Source organism: Rhea pennata, unplaced genomic scaffold, assembly GCF_028389875.1.
Source record: "Rhea pennata isolate bPtePen1 unplaced genomic scaffold, bPtePen1.pri scaffold_33, whole genome shotgun sequence".
NCBI lineage: Eukaryota > Metazoa > Chordata > Aves > Rheiformes > Rheidae > Rhea > Rhea pennata.
The window spans coordinates 2,085,177-2,112,134 of NW_026907680.1; the positions used below are offsets into that span (position 1 = coordinate 2,085,177).

A 26,958-nucleotide genomic window follows, 5' to 3' on the forward strand; every position below is an offset into this window, starting at 1 on the left:
ACAAGAGTTACCTCAGAGAACACGCGGTTTAACTGAAATGACAGGATTTCACACGCACAGCCCTCTCCCACCTCCACCACCCTAGACCCTTCCCCACACCCCCCCCACTCTGGCACACACCACGACACGCACGGACACTTGTCACCTGCCAGCGGCCCGCCGCGCTCCCAGGCCTCGTTGACAGGCGCTGAGCGCGCACGCCCCGGCTCCCCCGCAGCCAAACCCCGCCGACCACAAGCAGACTCGGCCCCGCAACGAGCAGGCGCCCCGGGAGGGCGGCGACACCGCCGCTCCGCTCCGCTCCGCCCCCGAGGGCGCCCAGGCCCCGCCCCAGGCCCAGGCTCCGCCTGCCGCCCTCACCGCAGCCGCCCTCACCGCAGCCGCCTCCAACGATTGGTCGCGCGGACCCGTGACGTCACTGGAGGCAGTTCCGCGGGGGCGGGGACGCCGTTGCCAGGGGGACGCCGTTGCCAGGGGAACGCCGATCCCAGCCAGACGCCGTTGCCAGGGGGACGCCGTTGCCAGAGGGACGCTCGCGCAGCCGCCCCGGACGCCCCGGCCGATGGCGCCTGCCCGACCCGGCCGCAAGCGGCCCCAGGCACCATGGCGGCCCCAGCGCGGCGGCCGCGACGCCCCCCGCGCCCTGCCGCCCGCCTTGGCCGCCACCGGCCGTGCCCACACCCGGCCGTACCCTTCCCCTGCTCGGCTCCCACTACGGCCGCGTGCGGGCACACCCCCCGGCTGCCCCACGCCAGAGCCTGGCCAAACGTGTTGCTCCTGCCTGCAAACCTCACCACGAGGAACAGGGAGGAATAAAAGCACCGCTGGCCGCTGAAAGGGAGCACAACGAGTTACAGCAGACCGCTCTGTGAGCACGGGCCAGCGGACAACCTCAGCTGCTCCAAAACCCTTCCTGCCTTTGCCTCAGATCCCAAGCACCAACCTGAAAGTAAGAAAGCCTAAAAAAGGAGATTAACTACAAGCCTAGACCGCACAGTTATCGATAAACACAGTGTCTAACGCTTGGCCACTCTGTGCAGTGTGCTGTAGGTGACCCTGCTTGAGCAGGGGGGGTTGGACGAGATGATCTCCAGAGGCCCCTTCCAACCTCCACCCTTCGATGATTCTGTGATGGGCGCTTTCTCTCGCAGCTCGTGCTGTGGGGGGAATGGAAAATGTGTGGAGGACAAAGAGGCTAGAAGCTGGTCTGAGGTGCGGATCCTTACCGAGGCTTGTCAGTCTGCAGAGAGAAGGGGACTCAATCCTCATGTAGTGCTGATGAAAGTCTCCCTGAGCAGGCGCTCAAGCAAAGCTCCTGCATTTGCAGATGCGCACGCACCAGATGGAACGATGAAGCCTGGTCCTCCAGAATCGCCATTGCTAGTGAGGGGCCGCAGGCTTTGCCCTGACTTGGGCTTGCTGGAGTGTCAAGGTGCAGCAGAGTGGCACTTGGAGGAGGCTCTCCTTCAGCAGCTTAAAGGCCTGCCAGCTTTCCTGAGCTCCTTCGCCCTTCTGAGCTGCCTCCCCTGGCATCCCCCTAGCAGGTCTCTGCAGAAGGGGAAGCCTGCTCGCCTCAAGGCCAGCCTCTGGGCTCTGCTGCTCTCCTTCCTACCTGCCCTCAGGCTCTGCAACTCCACTAGTTCCCGGGTGCTACAGCCCAGGTGGCCATGGACGCTGCTGGCACCAAGCCTCCGGGGTGGCCGCTTCCCCTTCTGGCCCTGGGCACCCGCCTTCTTCCCCTCACACCTGCAAAAGCCCAGCACTCAAGGGCACCCAAGACACACACAAGAGCTGGCAGTTCCCTCCCACCACGCAGCCAGCACTGGGCCCCAGCAAGGGGGGCCCAGGCTCAAGCACTTCCTCCCCTCAGAGGCGTACAGCAGCTTTTTCCTCCTCTCCCCACAGGCCCCTTGAACCCAGGACATGCGTTGGCCATGGCACGGCCCTCTCCACGCCTCTCCCCAGCACCAACAAGACGCAGCACACCCCTAGGCCACAGCCACCGCAGCTGCAGCTGCAGCCAAAGAGCCACAGCACTACCGCGGCGGAGAGCTGCCCTGGCAGCAGCCCCTGAGCCCTGACTCCTCAGCTCTGCTCTTCAGGACTCCCCAAAGCTCCCACGCTGCAAACGGACGAGCTCACCACACACCCAGCCAAGAGCCACCCGACTTGGGGCAGTTGGTTTAATTCAGCTGCAGAGAACTTCCTGGGTGCTCGCGTGGCTCACAAGCAGTGCTGCTGCTGCTGCTGCTGCTGCTGCCGTTGTGGCTGCTGCTGTGGCCACTGCCGCTGCCCCTGGGGCTCCCACTGCCGTTGCTGCTCTGTCTGACACTGGGTCTTCGTGTGCCGCTGCCACTGCCAGTGGGGCTGCTGTTGAGTCCAGAATTGGAGCTTCCGCTGCCACTGCTGCTACGAGCGGGTTTCCCGCTGTGTCCAACATTGCAGCTCCCACTGTCACTGCCGCTGTGTTTGCCGCTGGCACTTGGGCTGCCGCTGTGCCCGCCACTGGGGCTCCCAGTGACGCTGCCACCGCCAGTGGATCTGCTGCTGCGTCTGCCACTGGGGCTTCCACGGCTGCTGCCGCTGTGTCCGGCACTGCCACTGGGGCTGCCACTTGGTCTGACAGTGGGGCTTCCAGTGCCACTGGGGCTGCAACTGGGGCTGCCACTGTGTTTGACAGTGGGGTTTCCAGTGCCCCTGCCATTGACACTGGGGCTGCCGCTGTGTCTTACAGTGGGGCTTCCAGTGCCACTGCCATTGACACTGGGGCTGCCACTGTGTCTTACAGTGGGGCTTCCAGTGCCACTGCCATTGACACTGGGGCTGCCGCTTGGTCTGACAGTGGGGCTTCCAGTGCCACTGCCATTGACACTGGGGCTGCCGCTCTGTCTGCCACCGGGGCTCCCGCTGCCACTGCCACGCTGCCTGCTACTGACACTGGGGCTGCCGTTCTCTTTTGCAGTGGGGCTTCCACTGCCGCTGCCTCTGGGTCCCTTCGGGGTGCTGCACCCAATGGGAGGGGTCCTGAGCCTTGCACTGGGGGACTTTCCACAGGGGGGCATTGCATGGGGGGGGAGGGGAGGAAGGTCCCTTCTGGGTGTTGCACCCACGGGGAGGGATCCTGGACATTGCACTGGGGGGGGGTGGCTTTCCATGGCGGGGGTGTTGCACCTGGGGGACGATTTGCACAGTGTGCGGGGGTCCCTCCTGGGTTGGGCTGCAGCGGGTGCTGGAGTGCATGAGCCTGGGAAGGGGGTGGGGTTTTTTTCGGGGGGGGGGGGGGAAGCAGGGGCTCCGGTGCGGCGCCAGGGCTGCAGGGGATCGAACGCGCGGCGCCTCCCAGGCTCGGCTTGGCGCGGCTCAGCCTGGCCCGGCCCGTCCTGGCCGCTGCCTCTCTTGCAGCCGCTGCCGGGGAGCCGGAGGTGCGGGGCGAGGGCCCGCGGTGGGGCTCGCTCTGCGACCGCCGCTGCGCCGCCATTAACGACCCGCATGGCGACCTGCCCTCGGCCTCCCACCCCCATGGCATCCTCGCCCCCCGCATCCTCGCCCTCCGCATCCTGCCCGGTAGGGAGCCCGGCGGCGGCAGCGGTGAGGGGGGTCCGCGCAGGGGGTCCCTGTGCCAGCGCCCACACCCGCTCGCCTCTCGCCCGCAGTCGTCACCCACCAGCAGCACTTGAACGAGGTGCCGGCGTGCGAGAGCTGCGGTTCAAAGACCACGCTGACGGCTGAGAGCGCGGTGGAGGCCAACAAGCTCTTCAACGACGACAAGGTGGGTCCGTCCCCCCGCGGCCCATGCCCATCCTGCTGCACGGGAGGGGAGGGGGTCTTTTCTTTGGCCGCGACCTTCTCCTCTCTGCAGTTCGGCTTCAAGAAGTGGAAGAGACACGCGACCGCCCGGCCCTGGGAGGACCGCTCGGAGATCAGGAAGGAGCTCTACTCCAACCTGAACGTCATCCGCGGCTTTGGAGGTGGGCGGCCGCTGAGGCTCTAGGGTTCGCGGCAAAACCCTGTTGGGAGGAGGGAGCCCGGTTAACACCCCCCCTCCCCCGCTGTGCACGTGGCGAAGCGGCTGGTGGAGCAGCGGAGGGGCCGGTCGCTGTCTGCAGGCTCCACGGTGACGTTGGGCAGCATCCTCTATGCGCTGCTCTTCGGCTGGTGGCTGACGCTCCTCTACGTCCTGGTGGCCGCCGAGATGTTCCTCACCGTCGTGGGGGCTCCTTACGGTGAGTCTTCCCCAGGTGCCCGTCCCCGGTGCGACTGGGCCGGGCTGTCGTGGTGGGAGACGGGACGTGCGCGTCCGGGTCCTGCCCCGCGTCTCGATGCCGCTGTCCCCGCAGGGCGGCTCTGCAGGGACCTGGACAGCTACTTCCTCTGGCCCTTCAGCAAAGTGATCCAGCGGGTGGAGGTAACGGCCGGGTGCCGTCCGTACGTCCGTCCCCGCCAGCCCCTCCTCACTCTCCGCCAGGGTCCCGCCGCGGAGGCCGACGGCACCCGGGAGACCTCGGCCCTGCTCGGCGGCCCAGCGCCCGGCCGCTGGTGCCCCGCGGACCCCGGCTACCGGGTGAGCGCCCGGCGCGGGAGGTGCTGGACGGGGCCCGAGGGGCGGCTCTTTGGGAGCCCGGCTGCTCCCGTTTGGGTTTTTCCACCCTAAAAAACTGCCGCCACCGGGCCGTCCTTGCAGCAACGCGCTGCCGCTGCTGCCGAGTGGCTCTGCCTGGGCTACCCGGCGCTGGCACTGGCCCACGGGCTCGTCTGCTTCGTCGCCTGGCTCCTCTTCTTCCTCATCTCCGTCACCAAGATGAGCACCCGCACGGCCCACCGGGTGCTGCTGCCGCCCCCGGAGCGGGTACGCATCCGGCGCCCGCGCATGGTGGGTGGCCCCTGGTGCTGGGGGTGGAGGGTCCCCTCTCGATGGGCTGGCTTTTGGCAGGGGGGGACACCCAGACCAGTGTCACCCGCTTGGTTTCCATCGCCCCGCTGCCGCCGCCGCAGACGAACGTGCCGCTGGAGGCGGAGGTGATCAAGTGCTGCTACCGCGCCATCAACGCCTAGTACTACAAGTACGCCGTGGACGGCATCAACGTCTTCGCTGTCAGTATCCTTTTCCCCCCTGCTTCCTTTTTGTGTATAGGGGGGGACACGTCAACTGGGCACCACCTTGAGGTACCACCCCTCAAAAACCACCGCCCCCCCCACTTCGGACACGTCCTTGATGGCCGCCGCAGACCTGCTGCTGCTGGTGGTGGTGACGCTGGTGCTGGGCTACGTGGACGGGCGCAACTGGGTGACGAGCTCGCCCGTGAAGTTCGCCCTGGCGCTGCTCTCCATCATGCCCCTCTCCTACTACATTGGCATGGCCATCGCCAGGTGAGCAGCTGCCTGGTGCCGGGGCCGCCCCGCGGCGCTGCTTCCCGCCCCATTAACCCTTTGCGCTTCCCGTCCCCGCAGCATCTCGGTGCAGAGCAACGTCGCGGTGGGGGCGGTGGTGAACGCCACGTTTGGCTCCATCACAGAGCTCACCTTCTACATCACAGCACTCATCAAGGGCGCCCATAAGGGCAGCAAGTGCTACGAGGAGATCGTCAAGGCGGAGCTGACGGGCACCCTGGTGGGCTGCGTCCTCCTGGTCCTGGTGAGCCCGGCGGGGAGGAGGCGCTTGTGTCACGAAAGCCCCCGTCCTCCAGCGTGGGAGGAGGAGAGGACCTCCTCGCCGAGGTCACACTGACAGCCATGTTCTCTCCGAGGGCTTGTGCACGGTCATAGGAGGCATCCGGCACCAGGAGCAGAGGTTCAACAGCCGCTCGGCGGGTGTCAGCTCGGCCCTGCTCTTCCTCTCCGTGGGAGGTGAGTGCCCCAGCGGCGGTGCCAGTGGGGGGAGGATGTCCCACACCATGGCCTGGCGCCCACTTCCACCTCTCCTGCCAGCAGGCGTCTTCGCCCCGATGCTCTTCTCCAAGGTGTACGGGAGGCTGGTGTGCGGCGAGTGCCACAACATCACCCAGAACGCGCTGGGCCACTACCTCTGCAAGAGCTGCCACTTCGACCTGGTAAGCCCCCAAACCGCGGCACCCACGGGCGCCCGTAGCCCGCCCGGCTCCTCGCCGGCGGCCCGCAACGGGCACTGCAGGGTGCCCAGGGCACGGCCATGGCGCTCGCCCCGCTGATGGGCTCTCCGTTGCAGGTGCAGAACAACAGCATGCTCTACTACAGCCACGTCCAGTGAGTGTCCTGGGGTGGACCCGGTCCCCGTGTCGGGGTGGCACTTCGTGGGTTGGCTCACAGGTCCTCGGGGAGCTGCCTGGTCGTGGGCAGGGCGTCCTCCCTCCTGGGGATGGCACCGCTGTGCCTGTCTGGTCCCAGGGCTGGACCACGCTGCGTCCATCTCCCTCTGTCCTGGGACAGCCGCCGGTGTTCTCAGCTCTGTGTGGTGCAGGGGAACGCCGGGGCCTCCAAAGGGCTCTCGCGTGGGGCTGAGCGCCGTGTCCCGCAGGCCCCTGGTGTACACAGTGTCCCTGCTGCTCCCTGCCGCCTACCTCATCGGCCTCTTCTTCACCCTGAAAACTCACTCGCACATCTATGACATCCACATCAGCGACTGTCACAGTGAGTGCCACCCCGGCTCCGCTCGGCGAGTCCTCTGCTCCCCTTCCCACGCTGGGAGGCTCACATGGGGTTTCTGACTCATCCCTGCTCCTTTCCCCCAGGGCCCAGCCACCACCACAGCGCCGTGGTCCACTGGTCTCGGTGGAGGGCACTGGTCATCCTCCTGCTGTCCATGCTGAACATCCCTTTCCTGCTTGAAACAAGCATCTGAATAATCACAGAGCTGAGCAGAAACTCTTCACTCGCTCTTCACTTTCTATCACAGAAAGGCCCAGCACTTCCAGTGCCACCAGCAGGAGGGCCCCAGAGGCTCTGCTGGTGTGTTCACGGAGAGCAAGGTGCAACAGCGTGTGCATTCCACAACTACATTCACCACTGCTGCCTTTGAAGGCAGGACTGGGCGATGTCGGGCAGGGCTCAGTGAACCCATGGGAAGGGCTCTTGCAAGCCAGCGCCCATAGCACAAGGCTTTTGCAGGAAGCACGCTGGAAAAGAAGGGCCCCCAGTAGTGACACTTACTGCTCTGGCATTCTCGTCCACTTCATTCCCAAGCCACTCAGTAGGTGCTCCAGCTTCTGAAGATGGCTTCCTCCTGCCTGGCAATGCCTTCTGGGCAGAGCACTCTGGGGTGCCTAGGAATGGACTGCAAATACACACCGCGGGGAGGTGGCATGAGCACAGGGGGAGTAGGGTCCCCATTTCAGCTGGACAAGTTGGGCACCTGCTTCTGCCGCAGAAGGCAGTTCTGTAGCAGAAGCACGTGGGTCCCACTGACTGGGGTCACATCCACAGGAATGGGGATCACCCCCTAACAAAACACCCAGGGCTGCACGTTATGCCCAAAGTAGAGCTCTGGACAGAACCAGAGCAAAAATTTCTCTCCATGCAGGAAGGCGAGCAGCAGGGTCATCTGGCAGGACAGGCTCCAAGGCACAGCATTACGTGCTGTGCTGCCAGCTACATTAGCCACTGCTCCGTGGCCCCAGGGACTCTGTTCCGGGATGGGCAATGGTTTGCTGCCTGTCTTCCTTAGTCCGGTGGCCTTACGAGGTCATCCTACAAGGGACAGCCTAAGCTGGAATACAGCCACACCGCTGTTGTGTTAAGGCAGGATCAAAGCAGAGAGGAAAGGTGTCAGGCTCTCACTCTGGTGCCAGGGCACATGTCTGGCTTCATTCTCCCTCTGTCATAGTTTCTTAATTCTGTCTTCAACACTTGAACTGCACCATATTCAGTGTTGCAGAGGTGGGAGGGGACCAGGTCTTGGGGAAGACTTTGCAAGGTACCTATTTACCACTAGCTCACCATGACATGGTACCCACCTACCTGCACCCAAACCTCTTCTGCTCGCTGGAGCTTTAATGGGCAGCAAGTGCTGTGAGCCTGGAGAGTGGCCCTCTCCTCCAGCAGCAGCTGCTGGTGCATCCATCAACTGCTCATAGCTCACCTCTTCAGTAGAGCCACCCTGCTGTCTTCAAGTGTTTTGCTGGCAGAGCTCTAGCCATGCGTCATAGCCTGTGTTACACATCAGGGCTGCGAACGTTACAGAGCAACAGTCAGTGACTTGCTTTGCTGATAAAAGGTGATACAAATCTTTCCTAGTGATGGGAGGCACCTTTCTGTCTTCAAAAGCATCCCCCAAAATAAGCTGCAGCCATCTTCAGGGCGGTGGTGGTGGGGTTCTGCTAACAGTGCAAAGCCAAAATCATGTGTGCATGAACACACAGCAGCCTCTAAGCCTGTGTGTGGGGCAGGTCATCCCTCCCCTCCCAGAGCCCTGGGGTGGCTGCTGCAGCATGGGGACAAGTGTTTGAAGGCTGAGTAAAGCGCCTTGCTGCTTCACCCCACAACTGACTTGTTTTCAGAGGCAGCGCTGGAGAGCATGCAGCTCTGGTTTGAGGGCTTGCTGCTAGGTAAGGCAATGCTTTTGTGCATCTTGACTATTTGAATGATTCAAGGTTCCTGCTGGCGCACACGAGCTGGGGGACCTTTGCTGCTTTGGGGCCTAGCTCTGCCACATAGCTAGAAGGAGGATAAATTACTCCAGGCTTTGCTTGCCCGGGCTCCTGCTTGGCTTCGGCTGCCACTGCTGTTGCTGGAGGCCTGGCTCCATCATCTTCAAACAAGGCTGTCTTAAAGTACTAGTTTCTCCTTTCTAAGAGCAAATCTGCCTTTTAAAAAGAAAACCTTCCATGATGTCAGCGTGTTGCTACCTTTGCCAGAGCAGGGCTGTTTTCCTAAGGAGCAGAGGCTTTTGCTGGGCTTCCCTTCAGGGTAAAAGGGTGCTGACAGGAAGGCTCCCGGGAAGGCTCAGAGCAGAGGCTGGGGAAGAACCTTCTCTTCTGGGAAAACAGAGCTGCCATAGCCCCCACTGAGCCCTCCTGTCCTCCCTAGCAGGACTGCCCTGCACATTGCCCTAGAGTTTAGTGAGCTGCCTTCCCCTGCGCTTGCTTCTCTCTTCTCTCCATTCTGTCCTGGATCAGCCTTTTGGCTCTTCCCTGGACAAAAGCCTGCCAGATCATTTAGCTCTTTGCCCATATTCCCCTGCAGCTGCTCTTGTGTGGAATGGAGGGGCTGCTGTGAGCAAGAGCAACGGGTATTTCTGCAGTTCTGAGAGGCAGCTTCTTCTCTGTAGCATGGAAACATGGGCTGCCCTTGCCAGCAGCAAGAGCCTTTCCTTGGCAGCATCTCACCTCTCTTTCTCACCTTTGCAGATGAAAATACGCAGGGATTCAATCCTGACAGCCACTAAAGCAGCTTCGATTGTGTCCCTTGAACCTCTTTCAAGTATTTTTCCAACGTGAGTACTTTCCCTTCTTTCTTTCCCCCTGCCTGACAAAGGCAGCAGCCTCTCCGCACAGGTTTGTTAGGGCTGCATTGCCAGGGCTGGGGCAGGCTGCTCTGAAAGTGCTTTGGGAACAAGTCTTTCCAGCGGCTGGGTCCCACCTGCCTGCAGGCATGCTCTGCCTTCATCTGGGCTCTGTGGGTGAGGATAGGGTTCTGCAGAACTCTGTGATGTTGTCCACCTGCTAAGGGCTTTGTGTGTAAATGCTTGATGCCTTTCTGCTTCTTTGACACTGGGTGCCCAGCAATAATCCGTTGCCCACCCCTGAACACAGAGCCTTTGGGGCCACGGAGCAGTCTTGTAGTTGGCAGGACAGCAGGTAATGATGTGTTTCAGAGCCTGTCCTTGCAGATGACCCTGCTGCTCTCCTCACTGCCTGGAGTCTCCCTTGGGCTCCTGGAGCTCTCCTTCAGGCATGACGTGCAGCCCCAGGTGTTTTGATGGGAGGTGATGCACTGATGTGGCCCCAGTCAGTGGAAGCCCTGTGCTTCTGCTGCAGAATTGCCTTCTGCTGCAGGAGCAGGTGTGAAGCTGGTGAGGGCCAGGTGGGGACCCTACTCTCCCTGTGCTCATATCACCTCTCCGCGGGGTGTATTTGCAGGCCGGTGCCAGTCACCTCAGAGTGCTCTGCACAGAGTGCAGCAGCGGGCAGGAAGAAGGAACGGAGAGAAGCCCGAGCACTAGTGCATGTCCTCTGAGCGAGGGCCGTCAGAGGTCTGGAGTGGTAAGTGCTCCTCATTGAGGCCCTTCATGTGCCAGCCTGCTCTCTGCCCAGGCCTTGTGCTATGGGCGCTGGCTGTACAAGAGGCCTGCTGGGCCCTGGAAGGCTTTGTGCAGGGCTTTGTTTTCAGAGATGCCAGCTGTGCTCTACTTCTGCAATGTATCTGCCTCTCCAGCGCTCTCTGTGAGCAACCCAACAAAGCCTCTGGGGCTCTCTGCTTGGTGGCTGTGGAACTGCAGGGCATTTCCACGCTAGAAGATGGAGAGTTTCTCTTCAGCTGTGTGATGAGTAAGATCTTTGGTGTGAACAAGCAAGGGATGTTCAGCCTTGCTGGGCTTCCCTTCAGGGCAGAAGGGTGCTGACAGGAAGGCTCACGGGAAGAGTTAGGGAACAGGCCTTTCCCTTGCGGGAAAAGAGACCGGCTCTGGCCCCCACTGCGCACCCCTGTCCTCCCTAGCAGGACGGCCTTGGCCTTTCTGCCGCAGGAGGGCACAGCCTGTTCCTTTCTGCCTCCTTCTCCAGGGGGAAGAAGAGCCATGGGCGGAGACAGGGACAAGCAGGAGAAAGAGCAGCAGCAGTGGCAGTGTCAGCGGCAGACCCGGTGGCAACAGAAGACAGAGCAGCAGTGGCAGGGGCAGTGGCAGCATCAGTGGCAGCCACAGTGCCGGCAGCAGCCCCACTGGCAGTGGCAGTGGGAGCCCCAGTGGCAGACACAGCGGCAGCCCCACCGGGAGCCCCAGTGGCACTGGGAAACCCACTGTCAGACAGAGCGACAGCCCCAGTGTCAGCAGCAGCCTCACTGGCAGTGGCAGTGGAAGCTCCAGCTGCAGGCACAGCGGCAGCTCCAGTGCCAGTGTCAGACAGAGCGGCAGCGGCAGTGGAAGCTCCAGTGGCGGGGACAGCAGCAGATCCACTGGCGGTGGCAGCAGCAGTGGAAGCCCCGGTGGCGGGCACAGCGGCAGCCCCAGGGGCAGGCGCAGTCGAAGACCACATGTCAGACAGAGGGGAAGCGGCTGTGGGAGCCCCGGGGGCAGCGGCGGTGGCCACAGCAGCAGCCACAACGGCGGCAGCGGCGGCAGCAGCAGCAGCAGCTCTGCTTGTGAGCCGCGCGAGCACCCAGGAAGTTCTTGTGTGCTGAATTAAACCAGCTGCCCCAGGCCGGGTGGCTCTTGGCGGGGTGTGCGGCGCGCTCGCCCGCCTGCAGCGCGGCAGCTCTGGGGAGGCCTGAGGAGCGGAGCGGAGCAGCCGGGGCTCGGGGCCAGGAAGGCTCCTCCTCACAGCGGCTGCTCCCGCGAGGCGCCAGGGAGGGGGCGGGGCTCGGCGGCCGCGCTGCCTGCTGGGATTGCAGTTCCCGGCGCGGGGCGGCAGCGGCATCGCTGGGCCTGGGGGAGGGAAGGGGGCGCGGGGAGGGGCCCAGGCGTCCGAGCCGGCGCTCAGGTAACGGGGGTGGGGGGAGGGTGCTCGGACGCCTGGGCCCCTGACGTGGGAAGGGATGGGGACTTCCTGGGCACGTGGAAGGAGGGGCCCAGACGCCTGGGCCCCTGGGGTAGGGGGAGGCAATGGGGTGTCCGGATGCCTGGGCCCTGGAGTCAGGGCGGGGCAGAGGGATGCCCGTACGCCTGGGCCGCTCGCGTAGTGGGCAGAAGAGAGGTGCCCGGACACCTGGGCCCCTCGGGTAGAGGCGGGCAGGAGAATGCCCAGATGCCTGGGCCCCTGGGGTGCAGGGGGGCAGAGGGGTGCCTGGACCCCTGGGGTGGGGGGGAGCAGGGGGGATGTTGCCCCAGTGGTCCCCATTGCGCTGCATATGTGTGTGCGTGGGGCTGCAGTGTGTGTGTGTCTTTGCCTGTGAAAGGCCCAGCTGTGTCGTTGGCATGTGCGTGTCGGCGTGTTTGTGGGGCAGCCATGTTGACGTGTGCATGGTTGCTGCAGAACAAACCAAGGGTGATGAGCTCAATTGAACGTATTTGCCATGACACTGTCTGAAATTAGCTTAAAACTCCAATGCAGTGAGTTCCCAGCAAGACATACAGGTTGAACCAGGTGATGGTATGTCTCCTCCCTGTCAGAGGTGCTCATCGTACATCATCCATAGCTCCAGCATTTCCCATGGCCAGTTCACACTGCGCAGCTGTGGTGGTCTCTGATAGGGCTGTAATTAGCTGTGCTGTCACTTGATGGCACTGGCTCAGTGGAGATGGGAGCAGCCATGAGAGAGGGTCAGCAGCAAGGCTGGGAGGTGGCCTGGGAGTCCTGGTCTCCTAAGGGAAGGAGCCTCCTTTGGAAAGGTGTCTGCTCTGTCCTTCCCTTCTGCAGCGCCCCATTGACCATGCAAGATTGGAGCTCCCTCCCATTGCTTCCCCTCTCATTTCTTTTCTGTTTTGCTGTCCCACAGGCTTTAGGGGCAGAGAACAAATCCCCAAAGAATCTGTTCAAATGTTGGCAGTGACAGGTGAGACTTTTGGGGGCAAAATGCCTCAAAACCAGGGACAGGGGCTCAAACACCCACTCTAAAACACAGCATTGGCCCTGGCACAGCCCCAGTTTGAATTAGACCTTCACACGAGCCTCTGCTTTCGGCTAGACAGTGCCATCACCCACTAACAACAGAGAGGACTGGGTGCTCCGTGGTGCCGTTCATTTCCTCCTTGGGTCGTGCTAGCTCAGGCAAACCCCTCTCTGAAGTGGCTGCTGCTCCATGACCTGTGAAGCAGCTGAAAGAGCACCAGTGTGTCCACAGATGACTAACCCTTTGCTTCTGGCCTCCCCAGGGGAACACTTTGTTGATAGGCACCGAGTGGAGCTGACTGAACGCGTTGTTGAAGTGAAAGGTGTCCTGGACCTCCTGCTCGGGGACATTCTGGACTTTGAGCAATACCAAAGAATTCTGGCGGAGAAAACATCCCACACCATGATGCGTGAGCTGTTCAGGCTGTTGCTGAGCTGGACTCCCTGGTGCAAGGATCGCCTGTACGAGGCCCTGAAGAAAAAGCCCCCACCCCTCGTTGAAGCCCTTGAGAAGTAATTTGCAGAGGCACTGACTGCTCTGTGATACAGAGGAGTTCTTCCATGGAGAAGCAAAGTTCCTCTAGGCAGCTCACAAGTGACTTCACAAATGGCAGCATCACCAAATCACTGAATCAACGCATTGCTGAAGTTGGAAAGCACCCCTGGAGAACATCTGCCTCCACCCTCTTTTCTTTTATACCTGGAGGTATACCTGGAGCATGCTGACTGAGACCGTGTCCAGTTGGGTTTTGAGCAGCAGCAAGGATGGAGACTCATAGTCCTGCTGAGCAACTTGGTCCAGTCTTCCATCGCTCTTGCAGCAGAAAATCTTCTCTTACATTTCAATGGAATTTCTTGTATTTCTACATGTGCCTGTTGCCTCCCATCCTGCCACTGGCTGTCACAGAAGAATCTGTCTCTGTCTTCTTTATGCCATGTCCCCATCAGGTACTTCTGTACATTCAAATTGCCCTGAGCCTTCTCCCCTTACACTGAACAGGCCCAGCTAGCTCTGTCTCTCCTCATACAGGAGATGCTCCAGGCCCTTAGTCTTCTTTGTGGTTGGACTCACTCCAGTAGGTCCATGTTTCTCTTGTGCTGGTGGACCAAGCTCTCCAGGTGCGGCCTCACCAGTGCTGAGCAGAGGGGAAGGATCACCTGCCTCCACCTGCTGGCAATGCTCTTCCTGATGCAGCCCAGGATACCATGGCTGCTCTTTGCCACCAGAGCACATTGCTGATTCATGGTCAGCTTGGTGCCCACCACAGCCCCCAGGTCCTTCTCTGAAAAGCTCCTTTCCAGCACAGCCAGGTATCAGCACCCCTCCCTGGTTACGCACCAAGTCCCTGCTTCATCAGGACATTGTTGAAGAAGCAATGGGAGACAGCGTGGAGCCCTCCTGGAGGCAGCTGCACAACACCTGCTGCTCCCTCTCCTGCACTGAGCTTGCCAACACCCCTGCTGCCTCCCCAGGCTGGTTGCTCCCTCCCAGGCACTAACAGCAGCTTTGTGGCCACTGGTGGCCTCTCAGGTCTTGAGGCACAAGTGAGCTCACTAGCAGAAGCAGCAGCAAGGTTCCTCCTCCTGGCTTCCAGGTGGGTGGGGCTGGAATCACCTCCCTGTCAGCACTGACACCATTTTCCTGCCGCGACGCTCCCGGGTGCAAGGCACAAGTGCCCTCACACTCAGCATCAAAGCCTTGTGCCTGCCAGTGGCCATGCTGGGCTGCACTGGAGGGTTTTCCAGTGCAGGAGGACTGAAGTAGGGGACACAGAACAGATCCAGGAGCAATGTGCTCAGTGCTAAGAGAACGTTGAAAACGCTACATGTCTGTAGCAGGAAGAGAATGGAAGGGAGCAGAGGGACTGCTTTGGCTAAAAGGCAGCACCTGACTTGAGCAAGACCACACGTGTGCTTCCATACAATATACTTAGGCAGCTCCATCAAGCTGCAGAAGAAAGGTTAGCCAGTTGGTTACTCGCACAAGAAGGGACATGGACTTTACGGTGCCAGACAAGCTCTGTATCCCTGCAGGCTTGTTAGAGGGAAGTGCAGTGTGCCTGGCAGTTTTTGAAACCCCTTGGAGTTTAGGTTCAGCCTGCAGCAAGGATTTCTCACAGCCAGACCACTTAGTGGGAAACCATTACCGTGCTGTGTAAAGCAAATAATTTTCACCAGCATTGCATTGTATTTTGTGCCGGTCACATCCTTTCTGCTCAGAATATCACAATGCCTCTGTATTGCCCTGGAAAGTGGCATTTGCTGAAGATCCTTCAGTAGATGCATGGAGGCCAACACATGTACTTCGAACTTCACCTGCACCTGGGAGAGGGGGAAAAAAAAACCCCAGTGTTAGTTTTTTAGCACACGTAGCCCAAAGCGTTTGTGGAAATAAATAGTACATGGGACTGGAGAGTGCAAAAATGTAGAGAGAGGTAAAGCCCTCAGAGGAACTCAAAATGAAAGGGGCCCACACAGAGGAAGACATTTGATTTTTTGTGTTTGATTATCATTCAACGGGCTCTTGAAAGAGAGTGAAGGAAATTCCACTGGATATCCCCATCAAAGGGATGGGGCCGAACTCTTTTCACTAGTGCCACACAACAGGACAAGAGGCAACGGGCACAAACTGAACCAGCGGAAGCTCCGCCTCAATATGAGGAGGAATTTTTTTCCTGTGAGAGTGACCAAGCACTGGGAGAGGTTTCCCAGAGACATTGTAGAGTCTCCTCCTCTGGAGAGATTCAGACCCTGCCCGGATGCAACCCTGTCTAACATGGTCGAGGTGACCCTGCCTGAGCAGGGAGGTAGGACTAGATGATCCCCTGAGGTCCCTTCCAACCTTACCCATTCTGTGATTCTGTGATATGCACCACACGTTTTCAGAAAACCCACCGACCATATCTACTTACACCACTGCCCAACCTGGACTCCTGCAGGTTGGACTCCTGTCTCCAAGCGTCCCATCTTCCTTCACAGCTCAGAAAGGCAGTTTTATGGAGGACAAATCTTTTAGCCGCTTTCTGCTGAGCCTTCTCGATGGAGATGTATATGCATACACAAACACACACACGGGTACCACTTGCCCTGTCGAAACTTCCTTTTTTTCCAGGGAAACTCCTCTACAGGACTATGTAAACCAACCAAGAAGACCCTCAGTGTCTTCCTGCATCGAGCACAATCAGATAAAGTCTCAGAAGCCAATAAATGACATTGCTGCCAGTCAGCACGGGATGACATTCAAAAATGCTAGTGTTAGGCAATAGGTTTGTGGACACGCCAGCAAATGTTGAAAGCTGTAGAGAAACAAATCACAGTGCTGGGGGAGGAAAAGATCCTGGAGCAAAAAGGACCTCTCTGATGATCTCCGTGCTTTGAAATAGGTCCTGTCACAAAGCAGGGACTCCAGAGGAACCAGTTTGCCCTCCTCCTCCGCCCATACCTTTCCTTTGTCAGAGCCTGGGAAGCACACTGCATACACGAGTGGAAGGCCCACATCTCCAGTGGATCTGAGGAGCTTTCCTTCTCTGACAATACCTATGCAGACTCTTCCTGTGCCCTTCTGCGAATGGAGCCATTAGGAGCCACAGTCATCTCAGTGTGGCCGGAGACACTGGTGGGGAGTTCTTGTTTTCTTCTTGAAATTGTATGAGTAAAGAGAAAAGCAAGAACTCAGCCCCTTCAGGAGAGCTCCTGCTGAAGGTGGCAGCCCAGCATGCCAAGAGGCCCACTTGTGTTCTGAGGCCGTACTTGAAGACCAGGCTGAGAAAATTGTTGGCTTTACCTGAGGACTTTGGCTCCCCAGTATGGCTTAAGGCCTTTGTGATGAGGAGTTCCCGCACCCTTTTCCGATCCAAATCATGCTCCCATACGGGCAGCTGACTCTCTGCTGTGACAAACGTGGTCTGGAGGAAAAAGCCAGCCCAAGATGTCTTTCTGCCTTGCTTGCTTCTGGTAGGGATCAATCTTTTCAAACAAACCAAAACCAGAACCTCTCATTCCTCTCCATGTTATAGGCTCCCCAAATAAGAGCTACAGAAGGACCAAAGCACAGGGAATGGCTGGGCAATAAAGTGCCAGAGGGTATTTGCTGCAGGAGGAGTAAGGCCTCTTGGGGAGTAAATGACCACATCTGAACTTTGCATGCACCGGGGCAGGCTGTGAGCTAACAGCTCTTGGTCAGGAAGGAGAGGCAAGAGAGAGGTCGCTGAAAGCCGCATCTCCTTGCCTTGCGGAGGTGAGAAGAAGCCCAGCAGAAGTGCTTTGAAGAGGAAGAGAGAAGCCAAGCAAGGAGCCGCATCTGGCCCTGCCACATATTGACGGTGTGCTTTCAGCCCAAGGTGGGGGTGCGCTTCTGGAAGGACCAAGCGGACAAAGGCTTTGTGGCTCCTGCCTCTGGCTGACGAAGCTCCCAGGCCCCAGGCTGCTGGAAGAAGACCCTGTTGGGGCAATCAGTGCATTTTTGGCTGTTCTGCACCTACTTGCTGCTGTTCCAGCCTGTGCTAGAAAGACTGTGCTGAAGCACCAGCAGCTCTCGCAACACTGGCCTCAAGCACTTAGTGAGCTGCAGTTTGCAAGCAGAACCTCCGTGTACTTGCTGCTGCTCCAGCCTTTGCAAGAGAGGCCTAGGCTGGAGTAACATCTCGTTGGAATCGGACTCTCTCCTAAGCCAGAGGTCTGTCTGCAGAGAAGGCAGTGCCTGCCCTGGCCCTGGGGCCTGTGGGGCAGAGGCTCTGCGGGCTGGCAGAGGCCATGTGGGGTTTTCTGGGAGGAAAACGTCTGCACTGGAGGAGAAGAGAGCTAAATTCCCTAATTCTCCCTCCCACCGCACTTCTGTTCTGCCTTCCTCCCCTTCTCGCACCATGGCTCCACCGCCTGCTGCTTTTCCTGCCAGCACCAAATGCCCTCTCCCATGTCTATTGCCTGCCTTAGCCAACACACACCAGCCCACTTCTGGGGCACTTGGCTGTGCCCCAGAGAGCCCTCCCGGCAGCAGGGCACTGCCTTGGGGCACCCACCTCTTGGCAGGTGCCAAAAAGCAGCTGCCACAAAGGCTCCTGGGGCCAGCAGAGCTGCTGCTGCTGCTGCTGCTGTGCATGGGCAGAGCAGGGGCAAAAGCACTTTCTGAGCTTCCCCACAGACCTGCTGACCCCTCAGCAGCCTCCCCAGTCTCCAGCTCTTCTCCAGCCTTGGCACCTCCTTTTCCCTTCCCCCAAAACAACAGCGTGGAACAGAAAGCCAACACTCAGGAAACCTCCTTCCCTGTGGAGTGGTCCCTGCCTTGACTTTCCTCCGGGCAAGCTCCTGGGGCTGAGCAGCAGCTCTGAGCAGCCTTGCCCCACACAGCCTCTGATCTGGGACAGCAAGATCCTGCCCTTCTATGGGCTGCTACTTCCCACCATGGCTTCTCCACGCAGCGCTGCAGGCAGTTGCCCAGGCGGGCTGAGTGCTGACCAAGGCAGGTGGCAGAGGCATGGCCCTGGGCACCCTGACCTCCCAGGACACTGCTCTCAGGCACAGCCCTGGGCACACCTGGCTGCACGCACGCCCTGCTCGCACAGCCCTGCCGCCCTCCCCGGCAGAAGGGAGCCATGCCGCCCTGTCCCTCGGACACTGTGGCAGCAAGTCCCTGCCCTAAAGCACCAGCTGCTCCACCGAGAGAGCTCTCCGGAAAGATGGCCTCAACCATCGCCTGCGCGAGGTCTCCAGGACCCCGCGAGCAGCTCAGCAGCACTGCCCTGCAGCCAGAGACTTCCCACTGGAAGGGCTCTGCCCATTTCTGCCAGAAGGAGCTCTCAGCTGCTGCCTCCCTCCTGAGTGTCCGGAGCTTCCCTCCGTTTTGTCTCAGCTCAGCTCAGCACGGGCAGGCAGTGCCCTCAGCACTGCGGCTCCTGGCAGAGGAGCTGCTCCTGCACCCAGCAGGGAAGTCGTTTCCCCAGGCTTCGGGGAGTGAGTGAGCTGAATCAGCCTGGGCCCCTCATTTCTTTGGGGAGAAGCCCTCTAGGTGGTGGGGCAGACACCTCCATCCCATGCACGCCACCAACCCCCAGGATGGTTGTGGGATTCATCCTGCTTAAGCTGCCGTGTGCCCAAAAGAGGTGCACAGAAGTGTGCGAGCTCCTTGTCCCCCCTCCCATTTCCAGTCCAAGGTGGTGGAAGGTGGGAGTCAGCTGCTGCCGTGGAAACACTGGGTGACACCAGAGGTGCCAGAGGTGATCCAGGGCATGCGCAAGTGCCTGCGAGCTCTCCCTGGGCAATGTGGAGAGACACAGACCCGTGTGTGGCATCATCTGGGGGCTCTGGGGGACATTCCCAGAGGCAGGATGCACCAGCTGCCCACGCCTGGCAGGAAGAAACTTCTCCTTCGGCACTGAGCCAGGGCTTTGCTGCCTGCCAAGGCCTTGCTGGAGGTTTCCCTGCCATCGGTCCGTTCTCAGCACTTCCTTGCACCGGGGGCAGCAGGACCCGCAGCCTGTGCTGTGTCGCCATGGGTGGAGGCTGGTGCAGTGCCCCACTGCCCCCCTCCCCTCGCAGCCAGGTTTCCCGCATGGGGCCATGGCCGGGCTGAGTGCAGCCGCAGCACCCAGCCCAGCCGGTCCCCCGGTGGGGTTATCCCTGCCCCAGGACCTCCCCAGTGCGGGGGTCACGGCAGCCCCACAAGTGCCCCGTGCAGCCCCTCCCCACTGCAGGGCCAGCACTGGCCGGGGGCCCCGGGGGTCCCGGTCCCCTCTGTGACATGGGCTGGCGTCACAGGGGACATCCCTGCTGGGTCACAGCCACCGCTGCCCTCTCCCGCCCGCCCACACACCCTCCCCACTCGTCCCGCACAGCCCGCCGCAGCGCAGGCGCTGGGGCTGCTCTGGGCACCGCTGTGCTGCCAGGAGCCGACGAGCCCCAGCGGGAGCCGGCGACGGGAGCCCGGGGCAGCGCGGGGCTGCGCTGAAGGGCGCAGCAGGAGCAGCCGAGCGGCCAGGAAGCCTTTGCAGGGACCCTCCCGCTGCGCGGCCAAGCCAGAGCGCCCGGCACGGACATGGAGCTCCGGGACGCTGGCCGCGCCACGCAGCATGAGCAGCGGGTGCCCGTCATCCCCCCGCGGGATAAGGCCTTCGCGACCTCCTTGCCCAGGATCGCTGTCGAGGGGCTGAGCGCCAAGATGGGCTGTAGATGCCCGGGGGCTGCGGGGGGCCTGGGCAGGCTGGGGGTGCCCCAAGGGTCCTCCGCTGATGGTGCCTTGTGGTGCAGGGGGCATGACGTGTCTTTGCCTTGCTTTGCAGTGGCCGTGCCCATCTGGGAGGGTGTCTCCAACTACATCCAGGAGAAGCTGGTGCTGAACAAGGTGGGTGTGCCACCCTCTCCCTCCCCTCCCATACCCATGCTGGCAGCAGCACTGACCCCTCGGGGCCATGGGCCGCAATAGTCCTGCCCCTCCTCTCCAAGCAGAAGCAACCTCCCTGCAGAAGCATGCTGCAAATGACAGCTGTGCCCCAGACCGACTTCTCCCAAAAGGGAGGTGCCCAATGTGCAGTGCAGCTGTGGTTGCTGGAAGGGTGGGAGGCTTTCTGGGCCCTCTCTGGAGATCCTGGCAGAGTGCAAGGCCAGAAAGGGAGCTGTTCTGGGAAAGCCTTTTCTTCGTGTGCTGGAGGGGCGGCAACATTGCCTTTGGAGGCTGAGGAGGAGGGGGAGGAAACTCTGGGGAATGGCCTTCTCAGGGAGTTCTCCAGGGCTTCCGCCAAGCTTTCCAGAAGGCTCTGTCTTGCCCCTTTGCATGCCAGCCATGGGCAGGGCACCTAGCACCGTGGCCATGCTTGGAGAACAACTCTCTCTTTGTCTGTCTCCCATGCTTCTAAGGCTTCTCTCTACTTCTCTGGCTGCAGGATGTGAGAATTATTTCCCTTGGCATCTTCAGTGTTGTTACAAAACAAATCGTTGCTGGCAAGAACGGTCCTCTGACTGTTCAGAGACCTGCATTTCGCCTCTCAAGCAACCTTGTGGATCTTCATGGCCTCAGCCATGAGGAGGCCTCTGTTGCTGGTAAGAAGGCAGACTGAAACCTCGGCTTCCCCTGGGGACATCGTGGGGCTGTGGCTCTCTGCTGTTTCCCAGGGGCTGTTAGAAATTGAGACTTGCTGCCCCGGGTGCTGAGCAGAGCTTCAGGGTGTTTTGACTGTCACAACATTATAATACAGAATCCAACGAGAGTCTCTCGGTGTGTCTCTCTCTTGCACTGGCTCGAACGCGTGGCTCCATAGTGGGGCTTTTGTGGCTGCTGCTTCCAGTGCCGTGTAGTTGCCACTGTTGTTCTCCGTTGATGCCACAGCAGCCGTCTGCTCAAAAGGACAAGTCCTTCCTGTTGCTTCCTAACACTGATGGATTAAGAGGCAGCGTGGAAGGCTGTTGTGCAGCCCATGTGTTTTCCTCCTCCTTTGGAGCCAGCGTGACATGGCACAGCTAAGGCTCGTCAAAGCTGGCATGGCCTGAGTGCCGGCACCATTCCTCTGTGCACTGCCTTCTGCTGGCAGCTGGCCCCCTTGCTGCTCTGCTTGGCCTGCCCTCCTGCCTCCCGCTCCCAGGAGATGGTCAGGGCTCGCTCTCCCTGTCTGTGCAGGGAAGGAAGCCCTGCGGTAGCCTTGGCCCAGGAGGCTGCAGAGTGCTTTGAATTTGGGCCAGGGAGGGCTGACAGGAGCCTCCTGTGGGGGCTTTTGTGGGGGTTAAAGCAGAGAGCTCTGCAGCTCCGTGCTGCCGCAAGACCTTCAGGCGCCCAGCACTGTGTGGGAGCCTGCTGAAGGGCTCCGTCCGTGACTGTGCTGCTCTTTGCTTGTTGCCTAGGGCGCAGGAAAGCTGAGACCCTCAAGTATCCTCACGTAGCCGTGGCCATCTCCGTGCCTTGGAAAACAGTGGTGGCCTGCGTGGAGGAGACCGTGTACCTTCTGTCTTGCTGCCTGGCCAATGGGAAGAACGTGGCCCTTCTTTTCAAGGGCATTGGCGTGCTTCTCATTGAAGGCAAAGAGGTGACAATGTGGTTTTACAGAGGCTTTCTGCGCAGGCTGAATGCCTCCCCACAGCTGCTCAAAGCTCTTCTGGATGTAAGTCTGCCTTTTTCCACAGCTCTCCTTCTCACCCCTTTGCAAGCCTGGCCAAGTCCAAAGCAACCGCTTTCCCCCCACTGCCAGGTCCTGGGAGTTCTTTCCTGCTAGGCTTCCTCCAGAAGTCTTCCAGAAAGTCAGCCTTCCCTTGGGGTCTTTGTGTTAGGATCCCATTTGTCTCCAGGCCTCCTCTGGCCATGTTTGGGATTGTGGGGCAGTGCGTCCAACAGCTGCTCCTCAAGTTGCAGAAGACTCTCGGGGTGTGTCACAGACAAAGTCATTGCAAGCCAGGGCCTTTGCCCAGGTCTCCAGTGCAGCCGTGTCATTTAGCCTGGGCTTTCTGGTGCAGAAGACCTCTGCTTGCCTCCCTTGACTTCTCCACTAGGCAACAAGTGCTCTCCCGCATCAGCCTCTTGGCTCTTGCCCTTGACAGAAGCCTGCCAGTGTTTCTGGCCATCTGCCTGTATTATTCCGCACCTGCTGGTCTGTAGAATGGAGGTGGGGGTGGCTGTGAGCAAGAGCGAGGGGTGTTTCCCTCTTTCTGAGTGGCAGCTTCTTCTCTGATTAGTGGAAACATGGTCTGCCCTTGTGGGCAGCAAGGTCCTTTTCTTCGTAGCATCTCACCCATGTCTCTGCCCTTTGCAGATGCCAGAGATGAGGCATTCAGTTCTCGCAAGCACCCAAACAGCGGCTTCCCTGATCCATTCTGGCTCTCTCATTGTCTTTCCAACGTGAGTACTTTGGTTTGCTCCTTTCCACCTGAGTTCCGGGCTCACCCAAAGAGCAGCTCCTCACTGCAGGTTTGGTCGAGGTGTGTTGCCAGAGCTAGTGAAGGCTGCTCAGGATGTGCTTGCAGAGCAAGTCTTCCGAGGAGTTGGATCCCCGTGTGCTGCAGCCATGCCCTGGCTTTGTTTGGGCTCTGTGTGGGGGTTCTGCTGAGCTCTGTGCTGGCTCCCACCTTGGGAAGGCCTTTGTTCCACTAGGGGCCCAGGAATGGAGGCTGTTCTTTGCAGATGCTCTGCCCTGAGCTTGGGAGGGATTGCAAGGGCTGTGGAGGTCTAGTTTAGAATTTCCTAAGAGGATGGAAAGCTGGAGGAAAGGGGCCTTGTCTGATGTGCCTGCACAGGAGCCTGCTCAGGAGCTGTCAGACAGGCTGCAGTGTTGACCTGGAGGGTTTGCTTTGGAAAGCTGAGAAGGAGCTCTCTCCCCAGGGGTAGAGGGAAGGCCTGGAGCAGTGTGAGGAGGAAGCTGGTGGCCCTGCAGGCAGGCATGCTGGGTCCCTGCGCTTCCTGAGGGAGTCCTGCAGGAGATGAGACCTGTCCTGCATATTCCCCCTTTGGGAAAGGCTGCTCTTCCTAGCAGCTGGGCCATGTGTCTGTGCGCCCAGAATTCACAGAAGCAGCAAAGGACACGCGGGGCCCTTCCTTGCGAGTGGTGTCTTTTTCTGGTTTACAGGTATGTGCTTGAGAGTGCCCCTCGAAGACCATCTGTGGGAGCTGTGAAGCCCACGTGGGAAGAGGAGAAGGGACTAGATGTTGCCAGCAGCAAGGAAGGTAATGGAGTGGCTGATGCCTGGCTGGGCTTTGCACCTTCTCTTTTGTTGGTCCTTGGCAGGGCATTGGAGCCAAGGCTGCAGCACCGTGGCTCGCCTAGCATGAGGCACTAGAGGCAAGGCAGCTCAGCCCTGATGGGGAGTCGACAATCTGCTCACTTGTGCCAAGACTTCCTTCCACCTTCAAAGCAATTCGTTCTGCCCTTGCCTTCTGTGTTTCTCCTACACATTCCCAAAGCACAGCCTTTGGCTTGACTGTGTGTTTTCTTCCCTTCTGATTGCAGAGCATGTATCTGGCCAGCGCCTCCTCCAGCGAGAGAGGCAGCCTGAATCCAAAGTGGTGGCTACCAATGTGGAGGAAGGCACGGTGGAGGAAGAGCCTCAAGGCAGGTGAGACACTTGGGAATTTCCGGGAATGGCGGAGGGTGACCCTGTAGCCCTGTGTGTCTTGGAGGGTGATGTTTCCCTTGGACACAAGGTCCTGAGGAGCTCTGAATGCCTTTTAAGCTCTGCCACGAGGACTAGGCCTCCGTTGCTGGTTGGGCAAACAAGAGCAAGTGCCTGGCAGAGCCTGCTCTTGGCTTTCTGCCCCCGCTGCCTCTGCTTCCAGCTTCCAGACCTTTGGGCAACTCAATGTAATTGGTCCTTCGGGAAGAGGAGGGCCTTTTCCCCTAGCCCATAGATGAAAGTAAGGAGAATGCTGCTCATCTGTGGAGAGCAGGGCTGGGTGTCTCAGGGCAATTTTGGAGGCTGAGGAAGAGTCTGCATGCCCTTGTCAGGCCTTGTGAGGAGCTAAGTGGAAAAGCTCAACTGGTGTGAGGTGCAAGAGGGGTGTGCAGGGAATGCTGCTGGAGGGGAGGATGCCTTGGGTGAATATCTCCCCAAAGCTGTGGTGTTTCCCCTTGGGCAATGCCCTTCCTTTGACTGCCAGCAGCAAGGAGGAAGGAGGGTCATTTCCAGGCAGCAGTCAGGGGTGGCGAGCAGCAGGCTTGAGAGGGTGTGGCCATGGCTCAGGCAGCCCTTAGAGGCAAGGACGAGTTGTTCGGGCACTTTGAAGAGGATGGGAAGGAGGGACATGAGTGCCTGAAGACGGAAGGACTGCAAGGGACAGAGCAGTTATTCCCGGTTCCCTTTCTGAAGCTTCCAAGAAAGCTTGTCCTTGGGGGCCACACCGCAGTGGCTACTGGAGTGCTCAGGACAGTGGGTAATGGTGTGTGCTGGAGCCTGTCCTTGGAGCTGACGCTGCTGCTCTCCTTGGTGCCTGGAGAAAAAGTCCTACTGTGGGCACCCAGAGCTTTCCCTCGGGCACGCTGTGTAGCCCTGGGTGTTTGGGTGGTGGAGAGTCTCCGTGTCACACTTCCCCACGGTGTGTATTTGCAGCATGCTGCCAGCAATTCAGCCTAGCTCTGCAAAGGAGGATTTAGTGGGCTGGAGGAAGCAGCTGCCAGAGGCCAGAGCGGGAGCTGGCGGGCCTGAGATTGGCTATCAGAAGTCAAGAGAGGTAGGTGCTCCTGATGGAGGTCCTTCAATTGGCAGCTTGCTTTCTGCCAAAGCATCGTGGTGTGGGTGCTGGCTGGACAAGAGCCCTTCCCATGGGTTCCGCTGGGCCCTGCCTGACTGTCCCCGGGGTTTGCTGTCAAAGGCGCTGCTTGTGCTCTACTTCTGCAATGCATCTCTCATGATTCCTTGACTCTCCATTAACCTCTCCCAGCAGAGCCTCTGGGGCCCTCGCTCTAGTGGCCGTGGAACTGCTAGGCCTTTCTGCTATAGCAGATGGAGAGATTCTGTTCAGCGGTGTGATTATTCAGATGCTTGGTTCAAACAGGAAAGGGATGTTCAGCCTTGCTGGGCTTCCCTTCAGGGTAAAAGAGCACTGACAGGGAAGGGTCAGAGCAGAGGCTGAGAAAGAACCTTCCCTTCTGGGAAAACAGAGCTGCCGTAACCCCCACTGCCCTCTCTCATCCTCCCTAGCAGGACTGCCCTGCACATTGCCCTAGAGTTTAGTGAGCTGCCTTCCCCTGCACTTGCCTGCCTTGACTTCCCAATGCTCTGCTGGATTAGCCTCTTTGTGCTTGCCCTGGACATAATCCTGCCAGAGCTTTTAGACTTTTGCCTATATTCTCCTACAGCTGCTCTTGTGTAGAATGGAGGGGCTGCTGTGAGCCACAATGATGGGTATTTCAGAGTTTCTGAGAGGCAGCTTCTTCTTTTCTGAGTAGTGGAAACTTTGGCTGCCTTTGTCAGCAGCAAGATTCTTTCCTTGGCAGCATCTCACCGGTGTTTCTCACCTTTGCAGATGCTGGAGATGAGGGACTCAGTCCTCGAAGCCAGCCAGAGGAGTGAGACTGAGGCCCCTTGTGCTCTTCCAAGTATTTTTCCAACGTGAGTACTTTGCCTTGCTTCTTTTCCCCTGACTGACGAAGGCAGCAGCCTCTCAGCACAGGTTTGATAGGGCTGCAGTGCCAGGGCTGGGGGAGGCTGTTCTGAAAGTGCTTTGGGAGCAAGACGTCCCAGCGGCTGCATCCCAGTGGCCTGCACGCATGCTCTGCCATCATACAGGGTCTGTTGGAGGCCCTAAGCCAAGATTTATGCTGTCTCCCACCACGCAAGAGCTTTATTCTGGACTGCCTTGATGCCTTTCTCTGTCTTTGTCACTGGGTGCCCAGCAGCAATCCATTGCCCATCCCGGAACACAGAGTCCTTGGGGCCACGGGGCAGTGACTAATGTAGTCGGCAGCACAGCGCGTAATGCTGTGCCTGGGAGCCTGTCCTGGCAGATGACCCTGCTGCTCGCCTCCCTGCATGGAGAGAAAATTTCACTGTGGTTGTGTCCAGAGCTCTCCTTCAGGCATGACGTGCAGCCCTGGGTGTTTTGTTAGGGGGTGATCCCCGTTCCTGTGGATGTGACCCCAGTCAGTGGGACCCACGTGCTTCTGCTACAGAACTGCCTTCTGCGGTAGAAGCAGGTGCCCAACTTGTCCGGCTGAAATGGAGACCCTACTCCCCCTGTGCTCATGCCACCTCCCCGCGGTGTGTATTTGCAGTCCACCCCTAGGCACCCCAGAGTGCTCTGCCCAGAAGGCATTGCCAGGCGGGAGGAAGCCATCATCAGAAGGTGGAGCACCTACTGAGTGGCCTGGGAATGAAGTGGACGAGAATGCCAGAGCGGTAAGTGTCACTGCTGGGGGCCCTTCTTTTCCATCTTGCTTCCTGCAAACTCCTTGTGCTATGGGCGCTGGCTTGCAAGAGCCCTTCCCATGGGTTCACTGAGCCCTGCCCAACATCGCCCAGTCCTGCCTTCAAAGGCGCCGGTGGTGAATGTAGTTGTGGAATGCACACGCTGTTGCACCTTGCTCTCTGTGAACACACTAGCAGAGCCTCTGGGGCCCTCCTGCTGGTGGCACTGGAAGTGCTGGGCCTTTCTGTGATAGAAAGTGAAGAGCTTCTGCTCAGCTCTGTGATAATTCAGATGCTTCTTTCAAGCAGGAAAGGGATGTTCAACCTTTCTGGGCTTCCCTTCAGGGAAAAAGGGTGCTGACAGGAAGGCTTCCGGGAAGGCTCAGAGCAGAGGCTGGGGAAGAACCTTCCCTTCTGGAGAAGCTTCTGAGCTGGCTTCCCCTGCGCTTGCCTCCCTTGATGTCTCCGTTCT

The 26,958-nt window shown here is 59.6% G+C and overlaps 1 protein-coding gene across 1 annotated transcript; it reads left to right on the forward strand.

Annotated features, from left to right (window-relative positions):
* The first annotated feature begins 562 nt into the window (after window positions 1-562).
* LOC134154696 (uncharacterized) lies at window positions 563-23,703 on the forward strand. The gene is given in 18 exon segments (XM_062601378.1): window positions 563-722; window positions 3,403-3,522; window positions 3,624-3,769; window positions 3,860-3,968; window positions 4,107-4,223; window positions 4,338-4,405; window positions 4,466-4,561; window positions 4,682-4,870; window positions 4,993-5,095; window positions 5,226-5,367; window positions 5,449-5,632; window positions 5,745-5,844; window positions 5,929-6,047; window positions 6,182-6,219; window positions 6,491-6,603; window positions 6,705-6,771; window positions 20,581-20,705; window positions 23,594-23,703. Coding segments are annotated over 18 exon segments (2,106 nt in total).
* The last annotated feature ends 3,255 nt before the right edge of the window (window positions 23,704-26,958 follow it).